The 25,828-nt window shown below is 49.3% G+C and overlaps 1 protein-coding gene across 1 annotated transcript; it reads left to right on the plus strand.

Moving 5' to 3' along the window:
• Positions 1-20,738: 20,738 nt before the first annotated feature.
• LOC123060850 (protein ABA AND ROS SENSITIVE 1) lies at positions 20,739-25,203 on the plus strand. The gene is made up of 7 exons (XM_044483711.1): positions 20,739-21,003; positions 21,521-21,620; positions 22,135-22,288; positions 23,150-23,600; positions 24,427-24,502; positions 24,588-24,634; positions 24,747-25,203. Exons 1-7 carry the CDS (start codon positions 20,918-20,920, stop codon positions 24,931-24,933), a joined length of 1,101 nt encoding a protein of 366 aa, XP_044339646.1. The 5' UTR covers positions 20,739-20,917; the 3' UTR covers positions 24,934-25,203.
• Positions 25,204-25,828: the final 625 nt, after the last annotated feature.

Genomic DNA, 25,828 nt, shown 5'->3' on the forward strand with positions numbered 1-25,828 from the left:
TCGCAAGGATCGGGCATAGCCACACTTGGTTCAACTAAGTTGCAGAAACTGACACCCGCCAGCCACCTGTGTGCAAAGCACGTCGGTAGAACCAGTCTCGCGTAAGCGTACGCGTAATGTCGGTCCGGGCCGCTTCATCCAACAATCCCGCCGAACCAAAGTATGACATGCTGGTAAGCAGTATGACTTATATCGCCCACAACTCACTTGTGTTCTACTCGTGCATATAACATCAACTCATAAAACCTAGGCTCGGATGCCACTGTTGGTGAACGTAGTAATTTCAAAAAAATTCCTACGCACACGGAAGATCATGGTGATGCATAGAAACGAGAGGGGAGAGTGTTGTCCACGTACCCTTGTAGACCGAAAGCGGAAGCGTTATAACAACGCGGTTGATGTAGTCGTATGTCTTCACGGCCCGACCGATCAAGCACCGAAACTACGGCACCTCCGAGTTCTAGCACACGTTCAGCTCGATGACGATCCCCGGACTCCGATCCAGCAAAGTGTCGGGGAAGAGTTCTGTCAGCACGACGACGTGGTGACGATCTTGATGTACTACTGTCGCAGGGCTTCGCCTAAGCACCACTACAATATTATCGAGGATTATGGTGGAGGGGGGCACCGCACACGGCTAAGAGATCTCAAGGATCAATTGTTGTGTCTAGAGGTGCCCCCTTGCCCCCGTATATAAAGGAGCAAGGGGGAGGGGCGGCCGGCCATGATGAAGCGCGCCAGGGAGGAGTCCTACTCCTACCGGGAGTAGGACTCCCTCCTTTTCCTTATCCAAGTGGGAGAGGGGGATGGAAGGGAGAGAGGAGAGGAAGGAAAGGGGGGGCGCCGCCCCTCCCTCCTTGTCCAATTCGGACTAGAGGGGGAGGGGGCGCGCGGCCTGCCCTGGGCGCCCCTCCTCTTCTCCACTTTAGGCCCATGAGGCCCATTAACCCCCCGGGGGGTTCCGGTAACCCCCCGGTACTCCGGTTTTATCCGAAACTTCCTCGGAACACTTCCGGTGTCCGAATATAGTCGTCCAATATATCAATCTTTATGTCTCGACCATTTCGAGACTCCTCATTATGTCCGTGATCATATCCGGGACTCCGAACTAACTTCGGTACATCAAAACTAATGAACTCATAATATAACTGTCATTGAAACCTTAAGCGTGCGGACCCTACGGGTTCGAGAACAATGTAGACATGATCGAGACACGTCTCCGGTCAATAACCAATAGCGGAACCTGGATGCTCATATTGGCTCCCACATATTCTACGAAGATCTTTTATCGGTCAGACCGCATAACAACATACATTGTTCCCTTTGTCATCAGTATGTTACTTGCCCGAGATTCGATCGTCGGTATCTCAATACCTATTTCAATCTCGTTGCCGGCAAGTCCCTTTACTCGTTCCGTAATACATCATCTCACAACTAACTCATTAGTTGCATTGCTTGCAAGGCTTAGGTGATGTGCATTACCGAGAGGGCCCAGAGATACCTCTCCGACAATCGGAGTGACAAATCCTAATCTCGAAATACGCCAACCCAACATGTACCTTTGGAGACACCTGTAGAGCACCTTTATAATCACCCAGTTACGTTGTGACGTTTGGTAGCACACAAAGTGTTCCTGTGGCAAACGGGAGTTGCATAATCTCATAGTCATAGGAACATGTATAAGTTATGAAGAAAGCAATAGCAACATACTAAACGATCAGGTGCTAAGCTAATGGAATGGGTCATGTCAATCACATCATTCTCCTAATAATGTGATCCCGTTAATCAAATGACAACACATGTTTATGGTTAGGAAACATAACCATCTTTGATTAATGAGCTAGTCAAGTAGAGGCATACTAGTGACGTTTAGTTTGTCTATGTATTCACACAAGTATTATGTTTCTGGATAATACAATTCTAGCATGAATAATAAACATTTATCATGATATAAGGAAATAAAATAATAACATTATTATTGCCTCTAGGGCATATTTCCTTCAGAAGTGCCCCACCAATCTGTTACACGTCAAGTGTTTCCAGATGCCACTCCTACTGTGAATGTCTCCGAGTCTGAGGCTAAAGCTGCTGAAGAGATTCCGGCTGCATCAACCGACGACACTCAAGAAGAAGAACGTGTCCCTACTCCCCCCATTACTGAAGAAGCTGTTCTCGAGGAGAACGTGTCTGTGCCCGACCGTCCAGCTCATCAAGTGGAGGTTGAGAATCTTGAGGCTGCCACCACCAACACAAATGAAGCCAATGACGTTGTCATGGCTGAAGCAAATGTGGAGCCTGCACCAACAAATGTGCCAGAAGTCAGTGAAGCCAATGATGCTACTGCTCCTGTTCCTGCGCCTGCTGCTGGTCCTCAGTTTGACTATCAAGCACATGCCTCAGGTATAGAAGCCAATGCCAAGGTTGCCCAGGTTTCCAGGTCCTACATCAGCACCCGAATCCTTTAATGTCAACGGCTTCAAAGCAGATAACACCTTTGAGGGAGTCCTGGATTAGGGGGTGTTTGGGTAGCCGGACTATACCTTCAGCCGGACTCCAGGACTATGAAGATACAAGATTGAAGACTTCGTCCCGTGTCCGGATGGGACTTTCCTTGGCGTGGAAGGCAAGCTTGGCGATGCGGATATTCAAGATCTCCTAGCATTGTAACCGACTTTGTGTAACCCTAACCCTCTCCGGTGTCTATATAAACCGGAGGGTTTTAGTCCGTAGGACAACTTCATCATACAACAATCATACCATAGGCTAGCTTCTAGGGTTTAGCCTCCTTGATCTCGTGGTAGATCTACTCTTGTACTATCCATATCATCAATATTAATCAAGCAGGACGTAGGGTTTTACCTCCATCAAGAGGGCCCAAACCTGGGTAAAACATCGTGTTCCTTGCCTCCTATTACCATCCGGCCTAGACGCACAGTTCGGGACCCCCTACCCGAGATTCGCCGGTTTTGACACCGACATTGGTGCTTTCATTGAGAGTTCCTCTGTGTCGTTGCTTTTAGGCCCGATGGCTCCTTCAATCATCAACAACGATGCAGTCCAGGGTGAGACTTTTCTCCCCAGACAGATCTTCGTCTTCGGCGGCTTCGCACTGCGGGCCAATTCGCTTGGCCACCTTGAGCAGATCGAAAGCTACGCCCCTGGCCATCAGGTCAGGTTTGGAAGCCTAAACTACACGGCTGACATCCGCGGGGACTTGATCTTTGACGGATTCGAGCCACAGCCAAGCGTGCCGCACTGTCTCGATGGGCATGATATAGCTCTGCCGCCGAACAGCACCTTGGAGGCCGCACACGCATCGGTCCTGTCGTGGAATTGTCATGGCAGATGTCCTAGTGTAAGGACTTAGTCGCGAGGCCAACGCATCCATGTGGTAGCTTGAAGGGGTTGAGCAGAATCGAGAGACGCAACACACAAGACGAGGATTTAGACAGCTTCGGGCCCCGGGAAACATCATCCGGTAATAACCCTACGTGCTGTTTGTGGCTAGGTCTCATTATGATCATGAGGGAGTCGCCTTAAGCCGGCTCTCCTCTTTGTGTCTAGCCCTAGATATTGTTTCTTCTTGCCTGTCCCTCTTTGGGGAGCCTTGCCCCTCCTTATATAAGTTAGAGGGGCGGGTTACATGTGGAGTCCTAGTAGGACTAGGATTAGTCTATCTTCTCTTACAAGTTGATTACAAGTCCGGGTCTTGCTTCCTCGTAAAGGAGATATTCCTCACGCCTTTCCTCTTAAGCCGGCCTACCATAACGTAGCCGGCCTTCTGGGCCTTGAGCCTCTTGGGCCCCCGGGTCTTGTCGCTCCTTTGATCCGCTTGCCAGGTCACCCATAAGTCGCCAGGCTCAGGCAGGTCACTTAGTGAGTCGTCCAGTCAGGGCGGGTCATTAGTGAGTCGCCAAGTCCGGCCGAGTTATACATCTGGCCGGGTCATACCACGGGATATATCCCCGACATTAGCCCCCAAGTTTAATTTGGATTTATCCATGTTAAACTGATCTGCAACATAAACACAAGAACAAATTGACAGGTTGCACTCCGGGTTAAATATTCTTGTAAGCCGGCACTTGATCATCCTTAAGTCCTTGTCATCTCCTCCTTCTGGAAAATCCGGGTCAATGGACCAACTTCGTAGTCAATTTGCTTGTAGAGGAAATATTGTAAATAAAGCATCCATTTGAGTCGGCCTTCAATGCTCTGACTTGACAAAAATATTGGTCTTCAAATATTCAACTTATATTTAGCCGACTTGAGATATAAAACTTGCCAGTTTATGATTACCAAAATTGCCGGGTTATAAATAGATGATGCTGAGTCATAATTGTCGCCGACGCCGGTTTATGATTTTTGCCGACACCGGGTCAATCTGATTTACTCAAACAGAAAATTTGAAGATATTTCTCCCTTATATCCATAATACCTATAGCCCCCAAGGGCCGGTTTAATCAGCATGAATAAGCCGGGACTTATCACCATGGCTTTAAATGGAATCCAGTTGTGTAGCCCCCATGAGTCGGCTATAGTCATAGTAGTGTAGCCGGGTCATCCTAGAATTGTCTTAAGCAAAGAGCAATATGCATTAGCCCCCAAGTGTCGGGTCATTATGTAATAATGGGTAGGGACTTTGTAAATATGATGATGTAAATTTGAGCAGTAACGTGTAGCCCCCAAGGGCCGGCTTAGTAAGATAATACTAAGCTGGGACTTTTTCATTGAAAATAATATCATATGATGTAACCCCCATCCTAGGGCTTGAACCCACGTCCACAAGGTTAAGAGCTTTATGCTTTACCAACTGAGCAGTGGATCCTTCAATATATAATGGAATAAGGCTTGTGTATCTTGAATTTTAACAGGAGCAATTGGTAGCCCCCAAGGGCCGGCTCATTACAATGGGATGAGTCGGGTCTTCAATAAGGCCAATAAAAATGACTTTGCATTAGCCCCCAAGGGCCGGCTTAGTAAGATAATACTGAACCGGGACTTGATATATACTTCAATGAAAATAACATCTTATAATGTAGCTTTCATCGCAGGGCTTGAACCCACGTCCACAAGGTTAAGAGCTTTGTGCTTTACCAATTGAGTAATGGATCCTTCAATATTATGGATGAAAACTTGTGTACCTTGAATTGTTGACAGGAGCAATTGATAGCCCCCAAGGGCCGGCTCATTAAACTGTCGTGGAATTGTCACGGCAGATGTCCTAGTGTAAGGACTTAGTCGCGAGGCCAACGCATCCATGTGGTAGCTTGAAGGGGTTGAGTGGAATCGAGAGACGCAACACGTAAGACGAGGATTTAGACAGCTTCGGGCCCCGGGAAACATCATCCGGTAATAACCCTATGTGCTGTTTGTGGCTAGGTCTCATTATGATCATGAGGGAGTCGCCGTAAGCCGGCTCTCCTCTTTGTGTCTAGCCCTAGATATTGTTTCTTCTTGCCTGTCCCTCTTTGGGGAGCCCTGCCCCTCCTTATATAAGTTAGAGGGGCGGGTTACATGTGGAGTCCTAGTAGGACTAGGATTAGTCTATCTTCTCTTACAAGTTGATTACAAGTCCGGGTCTTGCTTCCTCGTAAAGGAGATATTCCTCACGCCTTTCCTCTTAAGCCGGCCTACCATAACGTAACCGGCCTTCTGGGCCTTGAGCCTCTTGGGCCCCCGGGTCTTGTCGCTCCTTTGATCTGCTTGCCAGGTCACCCATAAGTCGACAGGCTCGGGCGGGTCACTTAGTGAGTCGTCCAGTCAGGGCGGGTCATTAGTGAGTCGCCAAGTCCGGCCGGGTTATACATCTGGCTGGGTCATACCGCGGGGTATATCCCCGACAGGTCCCGACCATTGATTCAGAGCCTACTGCGCCGATCGAGGATCAGCGGTTGGACGCTGCCTCAGGGGCTGCGATCTCAGAGGCGATCGAGCCGAACTCCAGCCCCGCACTCCGCATGGCCCGTGACTCCGAGGAGCCGGATTCCTCTCCGAACTCCGAGCCCCCCGCGCCCCTGCCGATCGATTCCGATTGGGCGCCGATAATGGAGTTCACCGCCGCGGACATCTTTCAGCACTCGCCCTTCGGCGACATCCTGAATTCTCTAAAGTCTCTCTCTTTATCAGGAGAGCCCTGGCCGGACTACGGTCAGCAAGGTTGGGATACGGACGATGAAGAAATTCAAAACCCACCCACCACCCACTTCGTAGCCACTGTCGACGACTTAACCGACATGCTTGACTTCGACTCCGAAGACATCGACGGCATGGACGACGATGCAGGAGACGAACAAGAACCAGCACCTGTAGGGCGCTGGAAGGCCACCTCGTCATATGACATATATATGGTGGACACTCCAAAGGATGGAGATGGCGATGGAACAACGGGGGACGATACCTCTAAGAAACAGCCCAAGCGCCGGCGTCAGCGGCGCCGCTCTAAATCCCGCCAAAGCAAAAACGGTGATTCCGGCACGGGAGATAATACTACTCCGGATAGCGCCGAAGAACACCCCCTCCAGCAAGATTCAACACAGGAGGACAGAGAAGCCAGCCCTCACGAGAGGGTGGCGGACCAAGAGGTTGAGGACGATAATTATACGCCTCCCTCCGAAGACGAGGCAAGCCTCGACGACGACGAGTTCGTCGTGCCAGAGGATCTCGCTGAACAAGAGCGTTTTAAACGCAGGCTTATGGCCACGGAAAGCAGCCTCAAGAAAAAGCAGCAACAGCTTAGAGCTGATCAGGATTTGCTAGCTGACAGATGGACTGAAGTCCTTGCGGCCGAAGAGTATGAACTCGAATGCCCCTCCAAGAGTTACCCAAAGCGCAGGCTGCTACCCCGACTAGAGGAGGAAGCACCTACATGACCAGGGCATGACATGGCCGACCGGCCACCTCGTGGCTGCGACAGAGAGGCCTCTTGGCCCTCCACTCAAGCCATGCCCCGACGCCGCGTCAAGCATACTAAGGCACGGGAAAATGCGCCCGACCTATGCGACATACTGGAGGACAAGGCAAGGCAAACAAGATCGATCTACGGATCGCGCAGGCGCCCCACGGCACGTGACGGTGATCGTCACTCCGGATGCAATAAATCCGGCCGGGCCGAACTCAACAGACAAAGCTCCTTCGAGCTGCGTCGTGATATAGCCCAATACAGAGGCGCCGCACACCCACTATGCTTCACAGATGAAGTAATGGATCATAAAATCCCTGAGGGGTTCAAACCCGTAAACATCGAATCATACGATGGCACAACAGATCCTGCGGTATGGATCGAGGATTGTCTCCTTCATATCCACATGGCCCGCGGTGATGATCTACACGCCATCAAATACCTCCCACTCAAACTTAAGGGACCGGCCCGGCATTGGCTTAACAGCTTGCCAACAGACTCAATCGGTTCGTGGGAGGACCTGGAAGCCGCATTCCTTGACAACTTCCAGGGCACTTATGTGCGACCACCGGACGCCGATGACCTAAGCCACATAATTCAGCAGCCAGAGGAATCGGCCAGGCAATTCTGGACACGGTTCCTAACAAAGAAAAACCAGATAGTCGAATGTCCGGACGCAGAGGCCTTAGTGGCCTTCAAGCATAATATCCGTCATGAGTGGCTTGCCCAGCACCTGGGGCAGGAAAAGCCAAAATCTATGGCAGCCCTCACGACACTCATGACCCGCTTTTGCGCGGGAGAAGACAGCTGGCTAGATCGCAGCAACAATTTAACCAAGAACCCTGGTAATTCGAATACCAAGGACAAAAGCGACAGGTCACATCGGAACAAACAAAAGCGCGGCGTTAACAGTGACAGCAACGAGGATACAACAGTTAATGTCGGATTCCAAGGCTACAAATCCGGTCAACGGAAAAAGCCATTCAAAAGAAATACTCAGGGCCCGTCCAGTTCGGACCGAATACTCAACCGCTTGTGCCAGATACATGGCACCCCCGAAAAGCCAGCCAATCACACCAACAGGGATTGTTGGGTGTTCAAGCAGGCAGGCAAGTTAAGAGCCGAAAACAAAGACAAGGGGCTGTATAGCGACAACGAGGAGGAGCCCAGGCCGCCGAACAACGGTGGACAGAAGGGATTTCCCCCGCAAGTGCGGACGGTGAACATGATATATGCAACCCACATCCCCAAGAGGAGCGGAAGCGTGCGTTACGGGACGTATATGAGATGGAGCCAGTCGCCCCAAAGTTCAACCCATGGTCCTCCTGCCCGATCACCTTTGATCGAAGGGACCACCCCACTAGCATCCGTCACGGCGGCTTCGCCGCATTGGTTCTAGACCCAATTATTGACGGATTTCATCTCACAAGAGTCCTCATGGACGGCGGCAGCAGCCTGAACCTGCTTTACCAGGATACAGTGCGAAAAATGGGCCTAGATCCCTCGAGGATCAAGCCCACCAAAACGACCTTTAAAGGCGTCATACCAGGTGTAGAAGCCAACTGTACAGGCTCAGTCACACTGGAAGTGGTCTTCGGATCTTCGGATAACTTTCGAAGCGAGGAGTTAATCTTCGACATAGTCCCGTTCCGTAGTGGCTATCACGCACTGCTCGGGCGAACCGCATTCGCAAAATTCAACGCGGTACCGCACTATGCATACCTCAAGCTCAAGATGCCAGGCCCTAGAGGAGTAATCACGGTCAATGGGAACACTGAACGCTCCCTCTGAACGGAGGAGCACATGGCAGCGCTCGCAGCAGAAGTACAAAGCAGCCTCTCTAGGCAGTTTTCCAGTTCGGCCTTCAAAAAGCTGGACACTGTCAAGCGCGCCCGGAGTACCCTACAACAAGACCACCTGGCACGTTCTGAGCTAGCGTAGCAATGCGGCCCCAACCCTAGCCCTCGCGATATAGCGAAACCAGTGCTTCGCGTACATAACTACGCTCTTAAAATACCATGGGCACAGGGGAAGGGGCACTATCACGGCACGCCCGAAATACGGCTTAAACCGCACCAGGGGCTGTCGGATTCCTTTTTCTTTTTCTTTTTTTCTCTTACTCTCAGGACTCCATACTTCGGATGACCCGTTCGGCAATTCAACTGCCGCACAAACGATGCAAGATCCAGGAAAGCAGACAAGCCACGCCGCATTATGGAACTCCCAGGTGGTCTCTATTGCGAGCAGTATACCTGTTTTTTAATACAATTCCGTGGCCTGCCCCTGGCCAGGACATGTTAAATAGTCCAATTTCTTTTGCTTATCGCACTATTTGTATCGTTCCGCTTTCATAGCAGCCTTTCTATAAACAATGCATAGCTTTTTGTCTATTTTTTGCATTATCCTCTTTTTATATATATGTTTATCAATAACATGTTGCATCCGTACACTATGGTACGGCAAAAATACGCCAGGGGCTTCAGTACCCATCAATATGGCGTGAGAAGTCCGTACACTTTCACAAGTGCAGCACCCCGAACTTATAGCACTATATGCACAGGCTCCGAATCATGATTTGGGTCAATAGTTGGGTTTTCCCGGCTCCTATGTTTTGGTGCCTTACGTTCCGCTATATCGGCTAAGGTAGCACTATGAGAACTACTGCGATTGTGCCCCAGTTGAGCTGGGCTGAGCACCTCAGTAGAGAAAGCTAAAACTGACTGTCATGATGAGGCGAGAGACCGGTTGCTGTTCGAGAGGTTTTTCGAGTCCTTAAAGACTTATGCCGCTTCGAGCGAGGAACCTGCTTTGTCTGGCCAAGGCGTGGATAGCGCCCCGAACTCGGTCTTCCGAATACTAGGGGCTTCGCCGAAATTTAAAATTATAGAGTTCTATGGCTAAGTGAGAGTGTTCAAGCATTATAGTCCGATTGCCTTGTTCGTTGTGCTGAGCGCCTCCCTCGATGGACCCAATCATGGGAAAAAGAGCGCTCAGGTTTATCCCGAACACCCCAGCACTAGTGGCATGGGGGCAGAAGCCGACGACTGGCCATCTCTCAATTTTTTGATAAACGGCCGCACAGAAAGTAATATTTTAAATTCAAGCATTGCTTAGCGCATATGAACAAGTTTTCAGCGCACAGGATAACACGAGCGAGTTCATTCAAAAATTACATCCTTGGTGCATTCATCCGCCATAAGGCGGGCACCGGTCAGAACATCCTTGTAATAGTTCTCGGGCTTGCGATGCTCCTTCCACGGCGGCGGCCCGTCCCTCACAAGCTTCTCACCGTCTAGCTTACCCCAGTGCACCTTTGCACGGGCAAGGGCCCTACGGGCACCTTCGATGCAGATGGAGCGCTTGATGACCTCGAGCCTTGGACAAGCCTCCACCAGCCGCCGCACCAGTCCGAAGTAGCTCCCAGGCAGGGCCTCTCCAGGCCACAGCCGAACTATGAAGCCCTTCAGGGCCTGTTCGGCCGCCTTGTGGAGCTCGACCAGCTGCTTCAGCTGGTCGCTCAAGGGCATAGGGTGTCCGGCCTCAGCGTACTGAGACCAGAACACCTTCTCCATCGAGCTGCCTTCCTCGGCTCGGTAGAATGCGGCGGCATCGGATACGCTGCGGGGAAGATCTGCGAATGCCCCTGGAGAGCTCCGGATTCGGGTAAGTAACAAGTAGTTTACTTTTATATGTCTGCTTTGCATAGAGAATGCCTTACCCGCCGCTATCTTTTTCACCGCATCCAATTCCTGGAGGGCCTTCTGGGCTTCGGCCTTGGCAGATTTGGCAGTTTTAAGGGCCGCAGCAAGCTCGGACGCTCGCGTCTTCGAGTCGAGCTCCAAACTCTCATGTTTTTTCATGAGAGCCTGAAGCTCTTGCTGCACCTCGCAGACCTGTGCCTCAAATTTCTCCCGCTCGGTGCGCTCCGTGGCCGCTCTCTTCTTGGCCTCGGACAACGCCTGCTTGAGGGTCGCCACCTTAGTTGTGGCCCCTACAATAAGCAGTATACTCCTGTCATTTTTTGCAATTGCGTCTTCTTATAGGCATTTTTTCTATAAGGTATCTCTTACCTTCTTTCTCCTCGAGCTGCCGTTTGGCAAGGCCGAGCTCTTGCTCGGTCCGCTCAAGGCCCTGCTTCAGGGCACCCACCTCCGCAGTCAGTGCGGCGGTGGCCAGCAGCGAAGCCTGCATACGTATATTGACTCCTTTTTAGTTAGAATCCTGCGATATTTAATAGATCCTCTATTCGGCTTTTCTTTCCGAACGCCAAACAGAGCATCAGGGGCTACTGTCTATGCGGTAATATTTTTACATATTTCTACTTACCTCGAAGCCTGTTAGAAGGCTAGCACAAGCTTCAGTAAGTCCACTTTTGGCGGACCGAACCTTCTGGACCACCGTACTCATGATGGTATGGTGCTCCTCGTCGATGGAGGTGCCCTTAAGCACCTCCAGTAGATTGTCCGGCGCCTCTGGTTGGATGGAGGACGCCAGCTCAATAGGCTTGCTCCTCTTGGCAGGAGTTCGCCTGCCGCGGTCCGGAACCGTTGATGATTCCGACGCGGTGTCTGGCTTAAAGCCGGACTTGCAGCCCTGGGGGGTCTTGTCCCCTTTACTCCTGGAGTCCGGGAGGTCGCCTCGCGGCTCCTCCTGGACCACCTCCTCTTGCCCCGGAGCTTGTCGCGACGCCACTTCGGCGTCATCTGCAACACAGGGGGAGGCAGCGGGCGGAACTGAATTCACGTCCGATGAATCCAGGGAGCCGCTCGACGACTCGTCGAGCCCGTCCTTGGGCGGGCTGCATGATTATATTCGACATTAGGGAAAGCTGCGCAACAAAAGGAATATCATGAGTTACTCTGGTATCCGAACACTTATGATTTTGCCGGACGCTTGGCCCTGTCCGGCCACTCCTCTTCATCCTCGTCGGTGTCGGGGGCGTAGTCCGGCGGAGGGGTTTTCCTCTTCTTGGACCCTTCGGCCTCCCCTACTAGGGCGGCCTTCCTCTTCTTTCCTCCCCCCACTGGAGGGGGAGAGGTCTCTTCCTCCTCCTCGTCGTCTTCACGGGAGGAGTGCGTCTCGGACTCATCGGACGACGAGTCCGACACCACCATATGTCGGGAACTCTTTCGAGTCCCCATGGCCTTCTTCTTCTTGGCCTTCTTCTCCGGCACCACATAAGGTGCCGGAACCAGCAGCTTCACTAGGAGAGCAGGGGCTGGGTCTTCGAGCAAGGGAGCCGGACATTTAATCAGTCCGGACTTCGCCTGCCAATCCTGTCAAAGGTGAGGGAGTTTAGATCCCGCATAGAGTCAAACTATGAAGAAAACTTAACATCTTGTAAAAGATGAAAATATTTTACCTCGCCAGCAGGACGCTGCGAGCTGAATCCGCGGTCTTCGGAGGCGGATGTGGGAGCCTCGGCGCCTTTGGTTAGCCCCTTCCAGACATCTTCGTACGTCGTGTCGAAGAGACTGCTCAGAGTTCGGTGCTGCGCCGGGTTGAACTCCCACAAATTGAAGTCCCATTCTTGACACGGAAGGATCCGGCGGATGAGCATGACCTAGACTACGTTGACAAGCTTGAGCTGCTTGTTCACCATGGACTGGATGCATTTTTGCAGTCCGGTCACCTCTTCTTCGTCGCCCCATGACAAGCCCGTCTCCTTCCAGGACGTGAGCCGTGTAGGGGGTCCGGATCAGAATTCAGGGGCTGCGATCCACTTCGAATCACGTGGCTTGGTGATGTAAAACCACCCTGACTGCCACCCCTTCAAGGTCTCCACAAAGGAGCCCTCGAGCCATAGGACGTTGGCTATTTTGCCTGCCATGGCACCTCCGCACTCCGCCTGGTTGTCGCGCACCACCTTTGGCTTGACGTTGAAGGACTTGAGCTAGAGGCCGAAATGGGGGCGGATGCAGAGGAAAGCCTCGCACATGGCGATAAACACCGAGATATTGAGGATGAAGTTCGGGGCCAGATCGTGGAAATCTAGGCCATAGTAGAACATGAGCCCGCGAACAAATGGGTGAGGAAAACCCAGTCCGTGGAGGAAGTGGGGAAGAAATACTACCCTCTCATGGGGCCTTGGAGTGGGAAGAAGCTGCCCCTCCTCAGGAAGCCGGTGCGCGATGTCTTTGGACATGTATCCGGCCTTCCTTAGCCTTTTGACATGGCCCTCCGTGACGGAGGAGACCATCCACTTGCCTCCCGCTCCGGACATTGTTGGAGAAGGTTGAGGTAGGAAGTGCGGGCTTGGGCGCTGGAGCTCGGGTGCGCAGAAGATGGATAGGCAAAGGAGGAAGAAGGCGTAGGTAAAAAGGTGGATCCTTATCCCCTTATATGAGCGGATGCGACTATGCGTCCCCACCAGCCTAGTAAAACTCGCTTGCCTCCCAAGCGCCGTGATAAATGGCGCGGTTGGGTTACCCACGTCCGTATTGATGAGAATCCCGTAAATGGGGGACACGATCTCTGCTTTGACAAGACGTGCCAAGGAAACCGCCTCGCAAAACACGCTGAGGTGGAAAAGTGAAAACGATTCGAATAAAGGCTTGGCCGTAGTGTGATGTCACGCTGCGGAATACGTCAGCAGATTAGATTTGTGTTAATATTATTCTCTCTGTGGAAATACGTGGAAACTTATTTTGCAGAGCCGGACACTACTCTTGGTGTTTACAAACTTTTATGAAGAATTTGGAGGAGGAACCCGCCTTGCAATGCCGAAGACAATCTACGTGCCGGACTTGTCGTCATTGAAGCCTGGTTCAGGGGCTACTGAGGGAGTCCTGGATTAGGGGGTGTTCGGGTAGCCGGACTATACCTTCAGCCGGACTCCAGGACTATGAAGATACAAGATTGAAGACTTCGTCCCGTGTCCGGATGGGACTTTCCTTGGCGTGGAAGGCAAGCTTGGCGATGCGGATATTCAAGATCTCCTACCATTGTAACCGACTTTATGTAACCCTAACCCTCTCCGATGTCTATATAAACCAGAGGGTTTTAGTCCGTAGGACAACTTCATCATACAACAATCATACCATAGGCTAGCTTCTAGGGTTTAGCCTCCTTGATCTCATGGTAGATCTACTCTTGTACTATCCATATCATCAATATTAATCAAGCAGGACGTAGGGTTTTACCTCCATCAAGAGGGTCCGAACCTGGGTAAAACATCGTGTTCCTTGCCTCCTGTTACCATCCGGCCTAGACGCACAGTTCGGGACCCCCTACCCGAGATCCGCTGGTTTTGACACCGACCTTCAATAGCGCCAAGAACCCCTACTCAAGGGAAATAATATCTTCTGATCGGTTCTGGAGCTATCCGCAGCGAAGTTATTACTCATGCATTCTGTACAATCAAGGTCGCATTTTCCCTCATATGCGTCTTGACACTGAAGCCATAACTGGTCTGCCTTGCTTGGAAGAAGCTCTGGATTGCTTCAAAGAGTCTGGATTGTTGCCCTTCGTCACCGACCAAGAGCACTGGAACGAAGAGTTGCTGCTCCAATTCTATGCCACTCTTCACATTTGTGGCTACAACAGAGATCCGAAGACTTGGTTCCTTGAGTGGATGACCGGCAATGTTCATCACGAAGCCAAAGCCTTTGATATCATTGAGCTCACTGGTCTGCCCACTCCTGGAGATCTTTATGAACCTGGTTGTCAGCTTCACAGTGCAGCTATGGAGAGCATCTTTCAGAAGCCTGAACCGAACATGAGTCAGATGCTTAGCATGATGAAGCCTTTGCCTCCAGATGTTGCATATCCTAAGGAGTTCTTTGTTGAAGACCTTGAGTATCTGCCACGCACTATCTATCACATTATCAGGCGAACTCTCTGGCCCATCAAAGGACATTCTCCACATGCAAAGCTGGAAGGTGCAATGAAGACTTTGGTCTTTTATATTCTTCATGGCAAATGCTTCAATGCACAAGACTTCTTCATCCGCCAACTTGCTGCATCAGGGTCTGATCTTTTTGGCTTGAAGTTTTACGCTCCATGGATAATGCGGCTGATCAAACTACACTCAACTGTCTCATATCAGCCCTCTGCTCGCAATCATCGGATCTTTCTGCCTGACGTTGATATGTCCGTTGAAGCCATCTATCCAGAGCCTGCCAAGGAGCCTCTTAGTCTTCAGAATGCTGAGCATCAAAGTTTCTCGCAAAACATTGAAGGAGTTGAAGCAGTCACTCGTTTTTATCCTCTGGCTGGCACTACACGTGCACCTCATCATGCCCTCACTGAAGCCACTGAAAGCACCATTGCCCAACGGCCCAAGAAGCGATCTCGTGTTCTCAATGACTGAGAGCTTCTGGTTGCCCTTCATCAGAAACATGATAGGCATCATGACTGGCTGAAGCGTCAAATGCAAAGCCTCTTGGTGGATGTCAACCGCATTCGCAATCTTGCCACCAAGAATGCCTTTGTTGCCCATGAAACCTGTCGGCGTACATGGAAAGGGCTGACGCTTATGTGTTCTGAAGATGATCTTCAAGAGGATGGCTTCTCTGAACGTTTCAAGTTTGACTCCACACCTCCAAGAAGGACTGTACTGCGACGAACTCCGTCTCTTGAAGACTCTGAGTTCTCTTCCTCCGCGGCAACTGTGAATGCCAGAGTGATCGAGGACGAAGCCGATGCCACTTCACCGCTCCCTACTTCTGCACGCATCGACACTGCCCCGAGTTCGTCTGCACCGCCGAACAACACCGACGACCTTGCTGCTTCCCCTACTCCTCATGGGAACGAGTAGATGCTCTATGTCTTCAAACCTTTTTGGTCCTTACTAACAAAAGGGGGAGAAGCATATGAGTTTGATAGTCTTCAAGCGGGTCCATATGAGCGGTTGCTTTATGTTTTTCCTAGTGTTTACAACTCTTGTTTTGATACATTTGGTTCTTTGAGTTGTAACACTTAAACTCGATGGTCGTCTGCTACTTATTTGCTATTCTGTGATGCGATGATAAATTCCGCATGTGCAACGATAAATTCTGCGCTTAGATCATTTTGCGGACGTCCATTTTTCATTATGCATGTCATTATCCTTTTCATGCATGATGAATTGTCATCACAAGTTGAAGAGGATCTCCACAAGTACAACCTGCCATGTGTATTTGCATTCCAAAAGCAAATTACTTATATGCACATCTTCAGGGGGAGCCCTTGCAACTTATGAAGACAATTCCCTATCCTTTACAATTTCACATATTATATTCCCCGTTGAAAACTTCAACTAGTTTGTCATCAATCACCAAAAAGGGGGAGATTGTAAGTGCATCTAGTGCCACCCCTAGTTGGTTTTGGAGTATTGACGACAAACCTAGTTGAGGGACTAATGTGTTTGTGAGAATTGTAGGATAACACAGGTAGAAGTCCCTCATTGATTCGGTTTTCCTACCAGAGATGACCCCTAAAAATGTATGAAGACATTGAAGTCAAAGGTGGTATGTGAAGACATTCACATTGAAGACTATGACAAGAGAAGACATCGTGCGAAGACTATGGAGCGCGAAGACTTAGCAGTTTCGTCGTTCTGTATTTTTCATTGTTGAGTCATAGGAACCACCGTACTATTAAGTGGGGTCCAAGAGAACCAGTCAGAATGACTGAAGTGATGCTTAACCAAAATCCTATGTCTTCGAGTGAAGACTATGAAAGCAAATCTTATCCAGAGTTGGATAAGTCAGCTTTGCTTGTAGCCCAAGTAAAGTTGTCGTGTGTGTTTGGAATCTAACCGTTGGAACACGTGTCAGTTCCTTAGTGACCCAGGGTCATTTCGGACAAATCAGGTCGGGTTGCCTAGTGGCTATAAATAGCCCACCCCCTACAACCATAAACGGTTGGCTACTCAGAGTTAGAGTACGGCTTTTGTCGTTTGAGAGCAACCCACCTCGAAGCCTTTGAGAGAGAATTCCTTGAGAGGATAAAGCCCTAAACACCCAGAGCCAAAGAGTGTTAGGCATCACTTAAGTCTTCTTGTCTGTGTGATCTGAAGACTTATTACACTTGAGGATTGTGAATCCTCCAGCCGGTTAGGTGTCGCGTTCTGAGCATCCAAGAGTCATTGTGGATCGCCGGTGAACGAAGTCTGTGAAGGTTTGGAAGTCTACCTTGAAGACTTACCAGAGTGATTGGGCGAGGACTGGGTGTCCTTAGCTCAAGGGGAATAAGGTGAAGACGAGGTCTTCTGAGTTGAATCTTAGCCTCCCTAACCAGACATACAGTTGTCACAGTAACTGGAACTGGCCCAACAAATCATTGTCTTCAACGAGTCACTGGTTTCGTCCTTCCCTTCCCTTTACTTATTGTTGGTCCTTGTGAAGTCATTGTATGATTGCAACACCATTTGGCTTCACTGAGTGATTACTTGTTCTGATCGGCTTCACAATATCTTCCTACCTGATCCTTACTGCCTAGCTGCTATTAGTCATTGTGCTTTCATTTCACTGAATACTTGACTATGGTTTGCCTACTGTAGTCTACCTTCCGCTGCATGGTAATAAGTTTATTTCTATCGTTTGTCTTCGAAACTTACATGTTTTGAAGACTTTCATAAAAATTGCCTATTCACCCCCCCTCTAGTCGATCACTAGCACTTTCAGAACCCAAAGCTAAGCACTTCTCCCATTGCAAGAAAGATCAATCTAGTAGGCCAAACCAAACTGATAATTCGAAGAGACTTGCAAAGATAACCAATCATACATAAAAGAAATCAGTTCATAGATAGACTTGATCATAAACCCACAATTCATCGGTCTCAACAAACACACCGCAAAAAGAAGATTACATCGAATAGATCTCCACAAGAGAGGGGGAGAACATTGTATTGATATCCAAAAAGAGAGAAGAAGCCATCTAGCTACTAACTATGGACCCGTTGGTCTGAGGTGAACTACTCACACATCATCAGAGGGGCTATGGTGTTGATGTACAAGCCCTCCGTGATCGATGCCCCCTCCGGCGGAGCTCCGAAACAGGCCCCAAGATGGGATCACGTGGATACAGAAAGTTGTGGCGGTGGAATTAGGGTTTTGGCTCCGTATCTGATCGTTTGGGGTACGTAGGTATATATAGGAGGAAGGAGTACGTCGGTGGAGCAACAGGGGGCCCACGAGGGTGGAGGGCGCACCTGGGGGGTAGGCGCGCCCCTACCTCGTGGCCTCCTCTTTTGTGTCTTGACGTAGGGTCCAAGTCTCCTGGGTCTTGTTCGTTGAGAAAATCACGTTCCCGAAGGTTTCATTCCGTTTAGACTCCGTTTGATATTCCTTTTCTTCGAAACCCTAAAACAGGAAAAAATAGCAATTCTGGGCTGGGCCTCCGGTTAATAGGCTAGTCCCAAAAATAATATAAAAATGGATAATAAAGCCCAATAATGTCCAAAACAGTAGATAATATAGCATGGAGCAATCAAAAATTATAGATACGTTGGAGACGTATCAGCGTAGATGAGGCGGATCGCGGCGGCGAGCGGGTGATCAAGCCGATCGCGCGTGAGGTCGGGGACGCTGCTCGGTGGAGGCGTGGTGGCGGCGGAGTCCGAGATGAAGCCGGCGACGACGGTCGGCGTGGGATGTCGTGCGGACGAGCTTGTCAGCACCAGCACCCGGGCTGCCAAAGCAACGCCGGCACCCGGACAACGAGGCCCGAGCGACCAACGGAGCAGCGACGCCCGAGTTGAGGCAGCCTACGCAGCCGTCCCGACGCAGCCGAGGACGATGCCGGCGAGGTAGACCGCCGGGCCGCCGTGCAGATGCGGCGGAGGCGGGTGATGTGGATCGATGGACGGGCCGACGTGCGTGCGACGGCTATGATTGGCCGCCGCATGGCGCGAGGCCGCCGGGTCGGGGCGATGCAGGTGTCCCGATCGGAGCAGGGCGGTGACGGCCGACGCAGGGCAATGGGCGGACCGACGCGCGGACGGCGGCTGACCTGGACGGGCCGCCTCGGCGTGCGTGGCCGCCGGGTTGGAGGAGAGGCCGGTTGGTCGCGCCGGGGTCGGAGTAGAGGTGCACGGGGGTCGACGACGGCGGCGGGCGACGCAAACCGATCAAGATTAGATCGAAAAACCAAAAGGAAAAACGCCGATCAAAACGACCGGCGAGAGAGCGAAAAAACCCAAAGCAAGGGCTCGGGAAAAAGACTCTCTAGGGCAGCCGGCCAACACGGCCGGCGGACGAACCCTAGGTACGGGCGGCGCGGCCCCCGGCGGCGGTCATGGAGGCCGACCGCCCCGAGGGCGGCGACTAGGGTTTAGGATCGACTTGCAATAGATACCATGTTAGAAGTGCATGCTCTAACCAATGCAATCAAAAGACCGATCTGATGGAAGAGACTAGACAACACATTATGTGTCAATAAAGTATTTCCGGACGGAGGGAGTACTTCATACCAATTGTGGGTGTAGCTCCCAGAATGGTACCATCCAGAGAACATTTACCTTGGCTTGCAAGACACTTCCACATAAGAATTCTAGAGTTTGCAACAGACGTCGGGCCTACCTCGGTAGCATCACAAGAGTTGAAAGAGTGCAAGTCCTTGAGCCCAAAACCGCCTCTGATTTTGCAAGTTTTCATCTTCTCCCACCATATTCAATGCATTTTATGCTCCTTACCCTGTTGCGACCATCAATAACCACAAATCATGTTACCAGGCTCTTCACACAGACTCTTTGTGAGGTCAAAACATCCCATCACGTAGGTGGGAATTGCTTGTGCAACGGCCTTAAGAAGCTTCTTCCTTTCATCGAGAGAAAACGTTCAATCCACCCTTGTAACCGAGCCCATAACAGTTCCTTATGGTATTCCAAAACATTGTTCTTTGAACTCCCAACATACATTTTGAGCCCCAAATACTTTCCTTCTGAATTTTCCTGCTGTAAAGCGAGCACCCGTAGACTGCTTGTTATCATTCGGTATGTTCCCGCTCAAAAGAATGGACGATTTATCTCGATTTGCCACTTGCCCAGAACCTACTCATTTATTGGTAAAATTTCATTGATCTCTGCTGCCCCATTTTTGTAGCTTCAAATAAGAGGAGTGAATCATCGCGAACAAGAGGTGGGTTATCATAGGGGCCATAGGCGTGATCTGAGTCCCACACAATCGTCCTGCAACCTCCACCCGATGAAGTAACGCACATAACCTCTCCCCGCACACAATAGGAACATGTACGAGGATATTGGATCCCCTTGACCAAGACCCCGGCATGAGACCACCGTCTCCGTGTATGGTGTGTACACTTTGAACTTATGTGTCACACATCTAATGCATTTGGAGGTCAATCTCACTAATGTTACTCTGGAACCCTAACCGCAACAAAATCCTCTTCAGAAAAACAAACAAACTCCACTTGGCGTAGTCGTGACTCGTAAGCTTTGCTTATGTCAAACGTGAGGACTGCGAAACGCGCACCACTCGAGCTCTTTTGTTTTAGGACGGGGCATCTCGTAAGCGAGCATGATGTTATCTGAGATAAGCCTCACCGATAGGAATGCACTTTGATTATTTGATATGATCTCCCGCATGATGAACTTTCACCTATTGGCAATGACCTTGGAAACAAGCTTGTGCACAATGTTGCAGAGGCTAACCGGGCAATGACCTTGGAAACAAAGCTTCAAACAAGATGGCCAGATGTTGATCTCTAAGTTTTTTTTAGAGCGACCTCAAGTTTATTTCCCGGATGGCGCCGTCCAGATTTTTTCGTGGAACTTGTCCAGCCAGTTGTGCAGGCCCAACTCCCCGGCCTTTCTGCCGTCCGCTCGGCCTGCCCGTCCGTCGCTCAGTGGCCAGTCGCTTTACCCACTTGTGCGGCTCACAAGTTCGGCCCCTCGGGCCCATTTGCCATCCGAGCAGACGCCGTGCTGACTCGTCGTCTCTCTCTCTCGCTGGACCTCGACGTCCGACGCCGCCCCCCGTCGCGAGAGCTAAGAAGGTTCTAGAAGGAAGAGAGGCGAGGCGAAACCGCCACAGCCTCGGCGCCTGGATTCCCGGTCCTACCCCTCCGGCGGCGCGCATGGATCAGAGGAAGGCCCTGTTCCGCGCCAAGCTCCGCGAGGCCAAGGAGAAGCAGGAGAAGCGCATCGACCCCTCGCTCGTCAGGTCCCCTCCCTTCCCCTCCCGCCTCCCTGCTAGAGTGCTGCCTCGGGAGCCCGGATCCCTTCCGCCTACTCGGTTTCCACGGCCGTGATGGTTTGGGCCGGGGCGCGCGTTCGCCTGATGTAACCCTAGCTAGCAAGATGGGGGTGGGCGGCCGGCGCAGGCGTCAGGGGTTCGGTGCGTAGGCCTGAAATTACTGGGTGTTTGGTGCTGTTGTGCGCACTGTGAAACCGGGTTCGCTACTGTGCCTGCTCTCGAGTAGAGGGTGGAACATTGTAGTGTTCTAATTTGATTTCATGGAAGTACCGACTTACAGTTTCCTGCCAAATTCTCTGTGCATTCGAACCTTGTAAAGTCGTATGTTACTCTGGCTCCCTTTCATTACCCCCCTTATCCATTGCTTATTTGCTTAGCTAAATCCGGGTGACTTGAATTTTGAACCAGTTGAGTGTGATCAGCTCATCTGTATGATAATCAAGCAATAGCAGTATCTAATAGCCGGTTGCATTGTCTTCTGCAGGTATAATGAATATGATCAGCCCATCTGTAGGGTCTGCAACGTTACGTTGAAATCCGAAGCACTTTGGCCTGCGCACCAGGTTTCACGGAAACATCATGAGGTAAGCAGAGTAATAAAGCCATGTTAGTGTTTACTGAATAAGGAGAACTGTATGTACGACAGAAACGTGAATGTGGGGATTTCTATGCCGGTCTAGGTCTGTTTTCATATGGAAATTCAAAGTGTTAGCACTCAGTCTCCAGCTTTACTGGGTATGCTGTCATGTTGTTTGGTAGTTATTCTTGATATGAATATATGACCCCATAGCAAATTGGACAACCACTAAGGTTTACTTCAATGCAGTTTATTGATAGAAAAGCTCTGGTGAAGAAACATGTTGGGTATCAATAATAACTCATTTTTCGTGGTTTGCTGATAACCATGGTGTTTCATTTTTTTTCTGTTCATTTCAAGTATAGTTTTGCTACTTACTGTTAAGCTGCATGCTTTTTTCCTGATGAAAAGATTCATCTCATTTATGTATTGTAGCCATCTGACTGGAGTATATTTGCTGCGAAGGTGTCTGTGTACATTCTTTGTGAGCTGTGTTAATTTTTTTCCGATTTATGGTCCAGGCAAAAGCCGCTGCAGCCGCTAAAGTTACACCAGCTGCAGCTCCTCGTGGCAATAATGTCAGTCATGAACGACCAGCTGAGCCTCAGAAAGCAAAATCCTCTCCGATGCCTGCCAATTTTTTTGACAATCAGGGAACGAAAAGGCAAAGTGATGGTGAGAATGCCAAAACGCCCCCCTCCCTCCTCCCCACAAGCTAAAGATTCATAGTGTAAACTGAACTTGGTTAGCCTTGTCTATACTTCATTTGTTTGATTGTATTCTGCTCTGTGTCATCTTCCTTTGTTTGGTTAGTCTAGGTAAATTATCAGTATCATGGCTAAGGAATTGCTCACATCTAATTTCTTGTTTTGGCCTGCCACTGGTTGTCTGTTATGCTTACCATTGATTGTATTCTCACCAAGATAGTCAGATAGCATGTTGTATAGAGCAGTAATAATAGAGCACATTTGGTTCCTGCTAGACCAAGCAATTACCCACCTAACCTTGCTTAGCAAGGTATGCTTTTGTGCTAAAAAAACCTCACTTTGCATTGCAACCTTTATCATACGAGCAAGGAAAAGCTTGCCTATGGAGGCCATCCAGTCAAAGCCTTCATACATGACAGTTTACATTCCTCCTGGCTATACCTAATAACCGTTTTTCTTACAAAATTGCCACTCCCTCCGTCCCAAAGTAAGCGACGCCAACTTTCAACTAACTTTAGTACAAAGTTGTACTGAAGTTAAGACACTTATTTTGGGACAGAGGGGGTATCATTTAAGCAAGAATGATGTTAGAACTAGTAAAGCTGCATGAACACATCCTAATTTCTGGATAGTAAGTACTATCAATATTGTTCTATTTTCTGTAGAGCACTAGAGCTTCCATCTATAGTGAACATTTTATGTATTTTCTGTGAAGATTCCTGCTAGCAGTATTATGTTGTAGTGGCAGCTAAAATGTGCATTTAGCAGTCGTGATGTACCTGAAGGTCTTGTTGACTTGAGTCCTTAATATAACAACTTTGATGGGTAGGTACTGGTTCTGAGGGAAGGTCTGTACATCATCAAGTGGCTAATGCTCAACCAGCAACCAAAGAAGCAAGTGCAAATAAACCATCTGTCAGGATGGACCAAGCACCCAATAAAGGGAATAAAAGCAGTACCGACGTGAAAGGAATTCTTCCAGGGAATTTTTTTGATTATGCAGAAGAAGATGAAGATGAAGTTCCAACTCCTGCTCCAGCTCCAAAGGAGCCCAATAGGACTTCGGGCAATACCACCAACCCCAATCCCGTGCAGGTGAAAGGTGTCCCAGATGGCTTCTTCGATAGCAGTAACACACAGTCCAGTGAAACCAGTGCATCGTCTCAAGCGGCGAATAATCTGGAAACTGCTCAAGTAAAAGCTCTGCCCGAAGGATTCTTCGATAACAAAGATGCGGATCTCCGCGCACGCGGTATTCAACCTCCAAAAGTTGACATCAAGTAAGGTTTCTTCACTAAGATCTTGCAAGTGTATTGCCTCTCCATAAAAGAATTGCTATTCTTGCAGTCCTGTTGTTTCCATAATAATTAATCTGACTTAATGAAGTTTTGTTAGGATTTAAGGTATGGTTCTAGTCCAAGCTAGCCCTACCAAATATTTGGCTAGCCAAAATTTTGGTTGAGCTTTTGGTTGCCAATGAGACGGCCGACATTGGCAAGAAAAATGAACTAGATTAGACAAAGAGACATTGACATGCCAAAACAATGGTAACCAATCAAACCAAAACCAAATTTTTGGTCAGGACTAAAAAATTGGTAGCATGAGTATTGGCCACCATCCAAACATACCCTTATAGGCCTTTGTTTGGATGTGTAAGGAGCCTTTTATGACCTTAGCTAGCTTCACTCTACTGTTACAGAATAATGAGGTCCTAAATAAGCCATGTTACTTCTACAACCATGTTGCATTTTTGCACAGGTGCTGTCAAGTTACAAAACTGTAGAGTCTGGAAGGGTCAATAATCATTGTTTTCTGCTCTTGTGCTTGCTGTTGGAAAGCTTCTGTACCATAAACTCTTCTGTTTTTAAATGGATGGATGGGTAGGACTCCTGCCATTTTGCTAAAAACAATGCTTTTATGCTTAGTTTTTTGCGTTGTCTTGTCTGTGCAATTCTGCATTTCCTCTGTTGTTTCCATGCATTTTTTCCTCTTATGTTTGTAATAAAAGTTGCTTCTTTGGATCTTTACGTAAGATCTGTATTCAGTTCGACTTGAATTTTTCTGTGACTGATATTCTCATCTGAAACATGTTAAACTTCTGCGCAGCGATGCATACAAAGAATTTGAAAAGGAAATTCAGGAAGACCTCCAGGAAGTTGATGACCGCCTCGAAGAAGAGGAGGTTAGGTTAACCTCTCTACATTATTACCTTGCACGTATTGTTGTGCACTGCTGATATTAGCGAATTTTGTGCGCGTGCCTTGTAGATTGATGCTGCTGCTGAGAGGGAAGAGTACTTGACCTTAGAGCAAGAGTATGTTCCTTTCTACATATTGTTCTGTTCATATACCCATGCTTAGCAAAGTGAAGATTTTCTTTTTTATTTTCTGTCGTCAACTCATCATGCATTATTTATCTGTGCACAGGGAGTACAGGCAGCGAGTAGATATGCTGAAGAAACAGCTCACCGAGTCAAAAGCCGCACGGACTGCTAAGGCGAACAGCAAACCCATCGGCATGGACACGGATTCCAGCGCCAGCGACTCATCGAGCGACGACGAAGAAGACGGCACAGATTTTGCTGTTGACTGGAGAGCGCAGTATATGAAATGATGTAGATAGAGATTGTTCGCTACCGTGAACAAGAAGTCGGTTCTCCAGATTTTGCATGAAGAGAGGTCTTTCTCCGTTCCTGTCCTTTTACTTTGAAAACGCACAAGCGACTTTTGAACTAACGCGACGAGACCTGTGATGGTTACTCATTAATGTGAATAGTCCCTAGTCTTAAGTACTGACAAATTCCCTCTGCCTGATTGTAGCGAATTATTATTTTCCCAAGGAAATGAGTAAAACAACCAAGAACTATTATATGTTCAACCCCTATACCTTGGACAGGGACCCGTCTCTGATAGTCCTCGTGTGATGTTGATGCGTGCGGCCAGTGTTGATCCATGCCAAAAGTTTGCCTCAAATTACATGTGAGCAAATGATTTCCTTGTGCTCAACCAACTTTTTGAAGCCTAATTTGGAATGTGGAGATTTACAAGATCTCTATTAGAAGTTGATTGCTCTGCCAAGTTAGTCTCACAGTGGCATTCCAAAGGTTGCCAATGAAATTTCACGCGCCTTCACCTCATTGTGGTGAGATGTAGCTTAAGAAAAATACCGTCCCCATCAGCGGAGACGTGCGCAGTTCGCGCAAAACAACGTCAGGATTGCCAACTGCCTAGATAATCCATAGACCCCCCGCCAGCGAAAGATTAACATAACAACCCACGGATGGAGCTGAAAACGGCATGGGGCATCTTTTCTGTTTAATCATGTAGCGTGCACGAATGAAATCTGAGTTGCAATTGAGAACAAGAGGACTCGCGACAATAGCAAATATCAATATACTTGTCGAGATGAAAGGGAGTGGCTGGCCAATGACCAGCCTGCAGCTTCTGGAGCTGTCAATGATGAATGCATATCATTACATTAGCTTAATAATGTGAAAGAACAAGTGTTC

This window comes from Triticum aestivum, chromosome 1A, assembly GCF_018294505.1.
Source record: "Triticum aestivum cultivar Chinese Spring chromosome 1A, IWGSC CS RefSeq v2.1, whole genome shotgun sequence".
NCBI lineage: Eukaryota > Viridiplantae > Streptophyta > Magnoliopsida > Poales > Poaceae > Triticum > Triticum aestivum.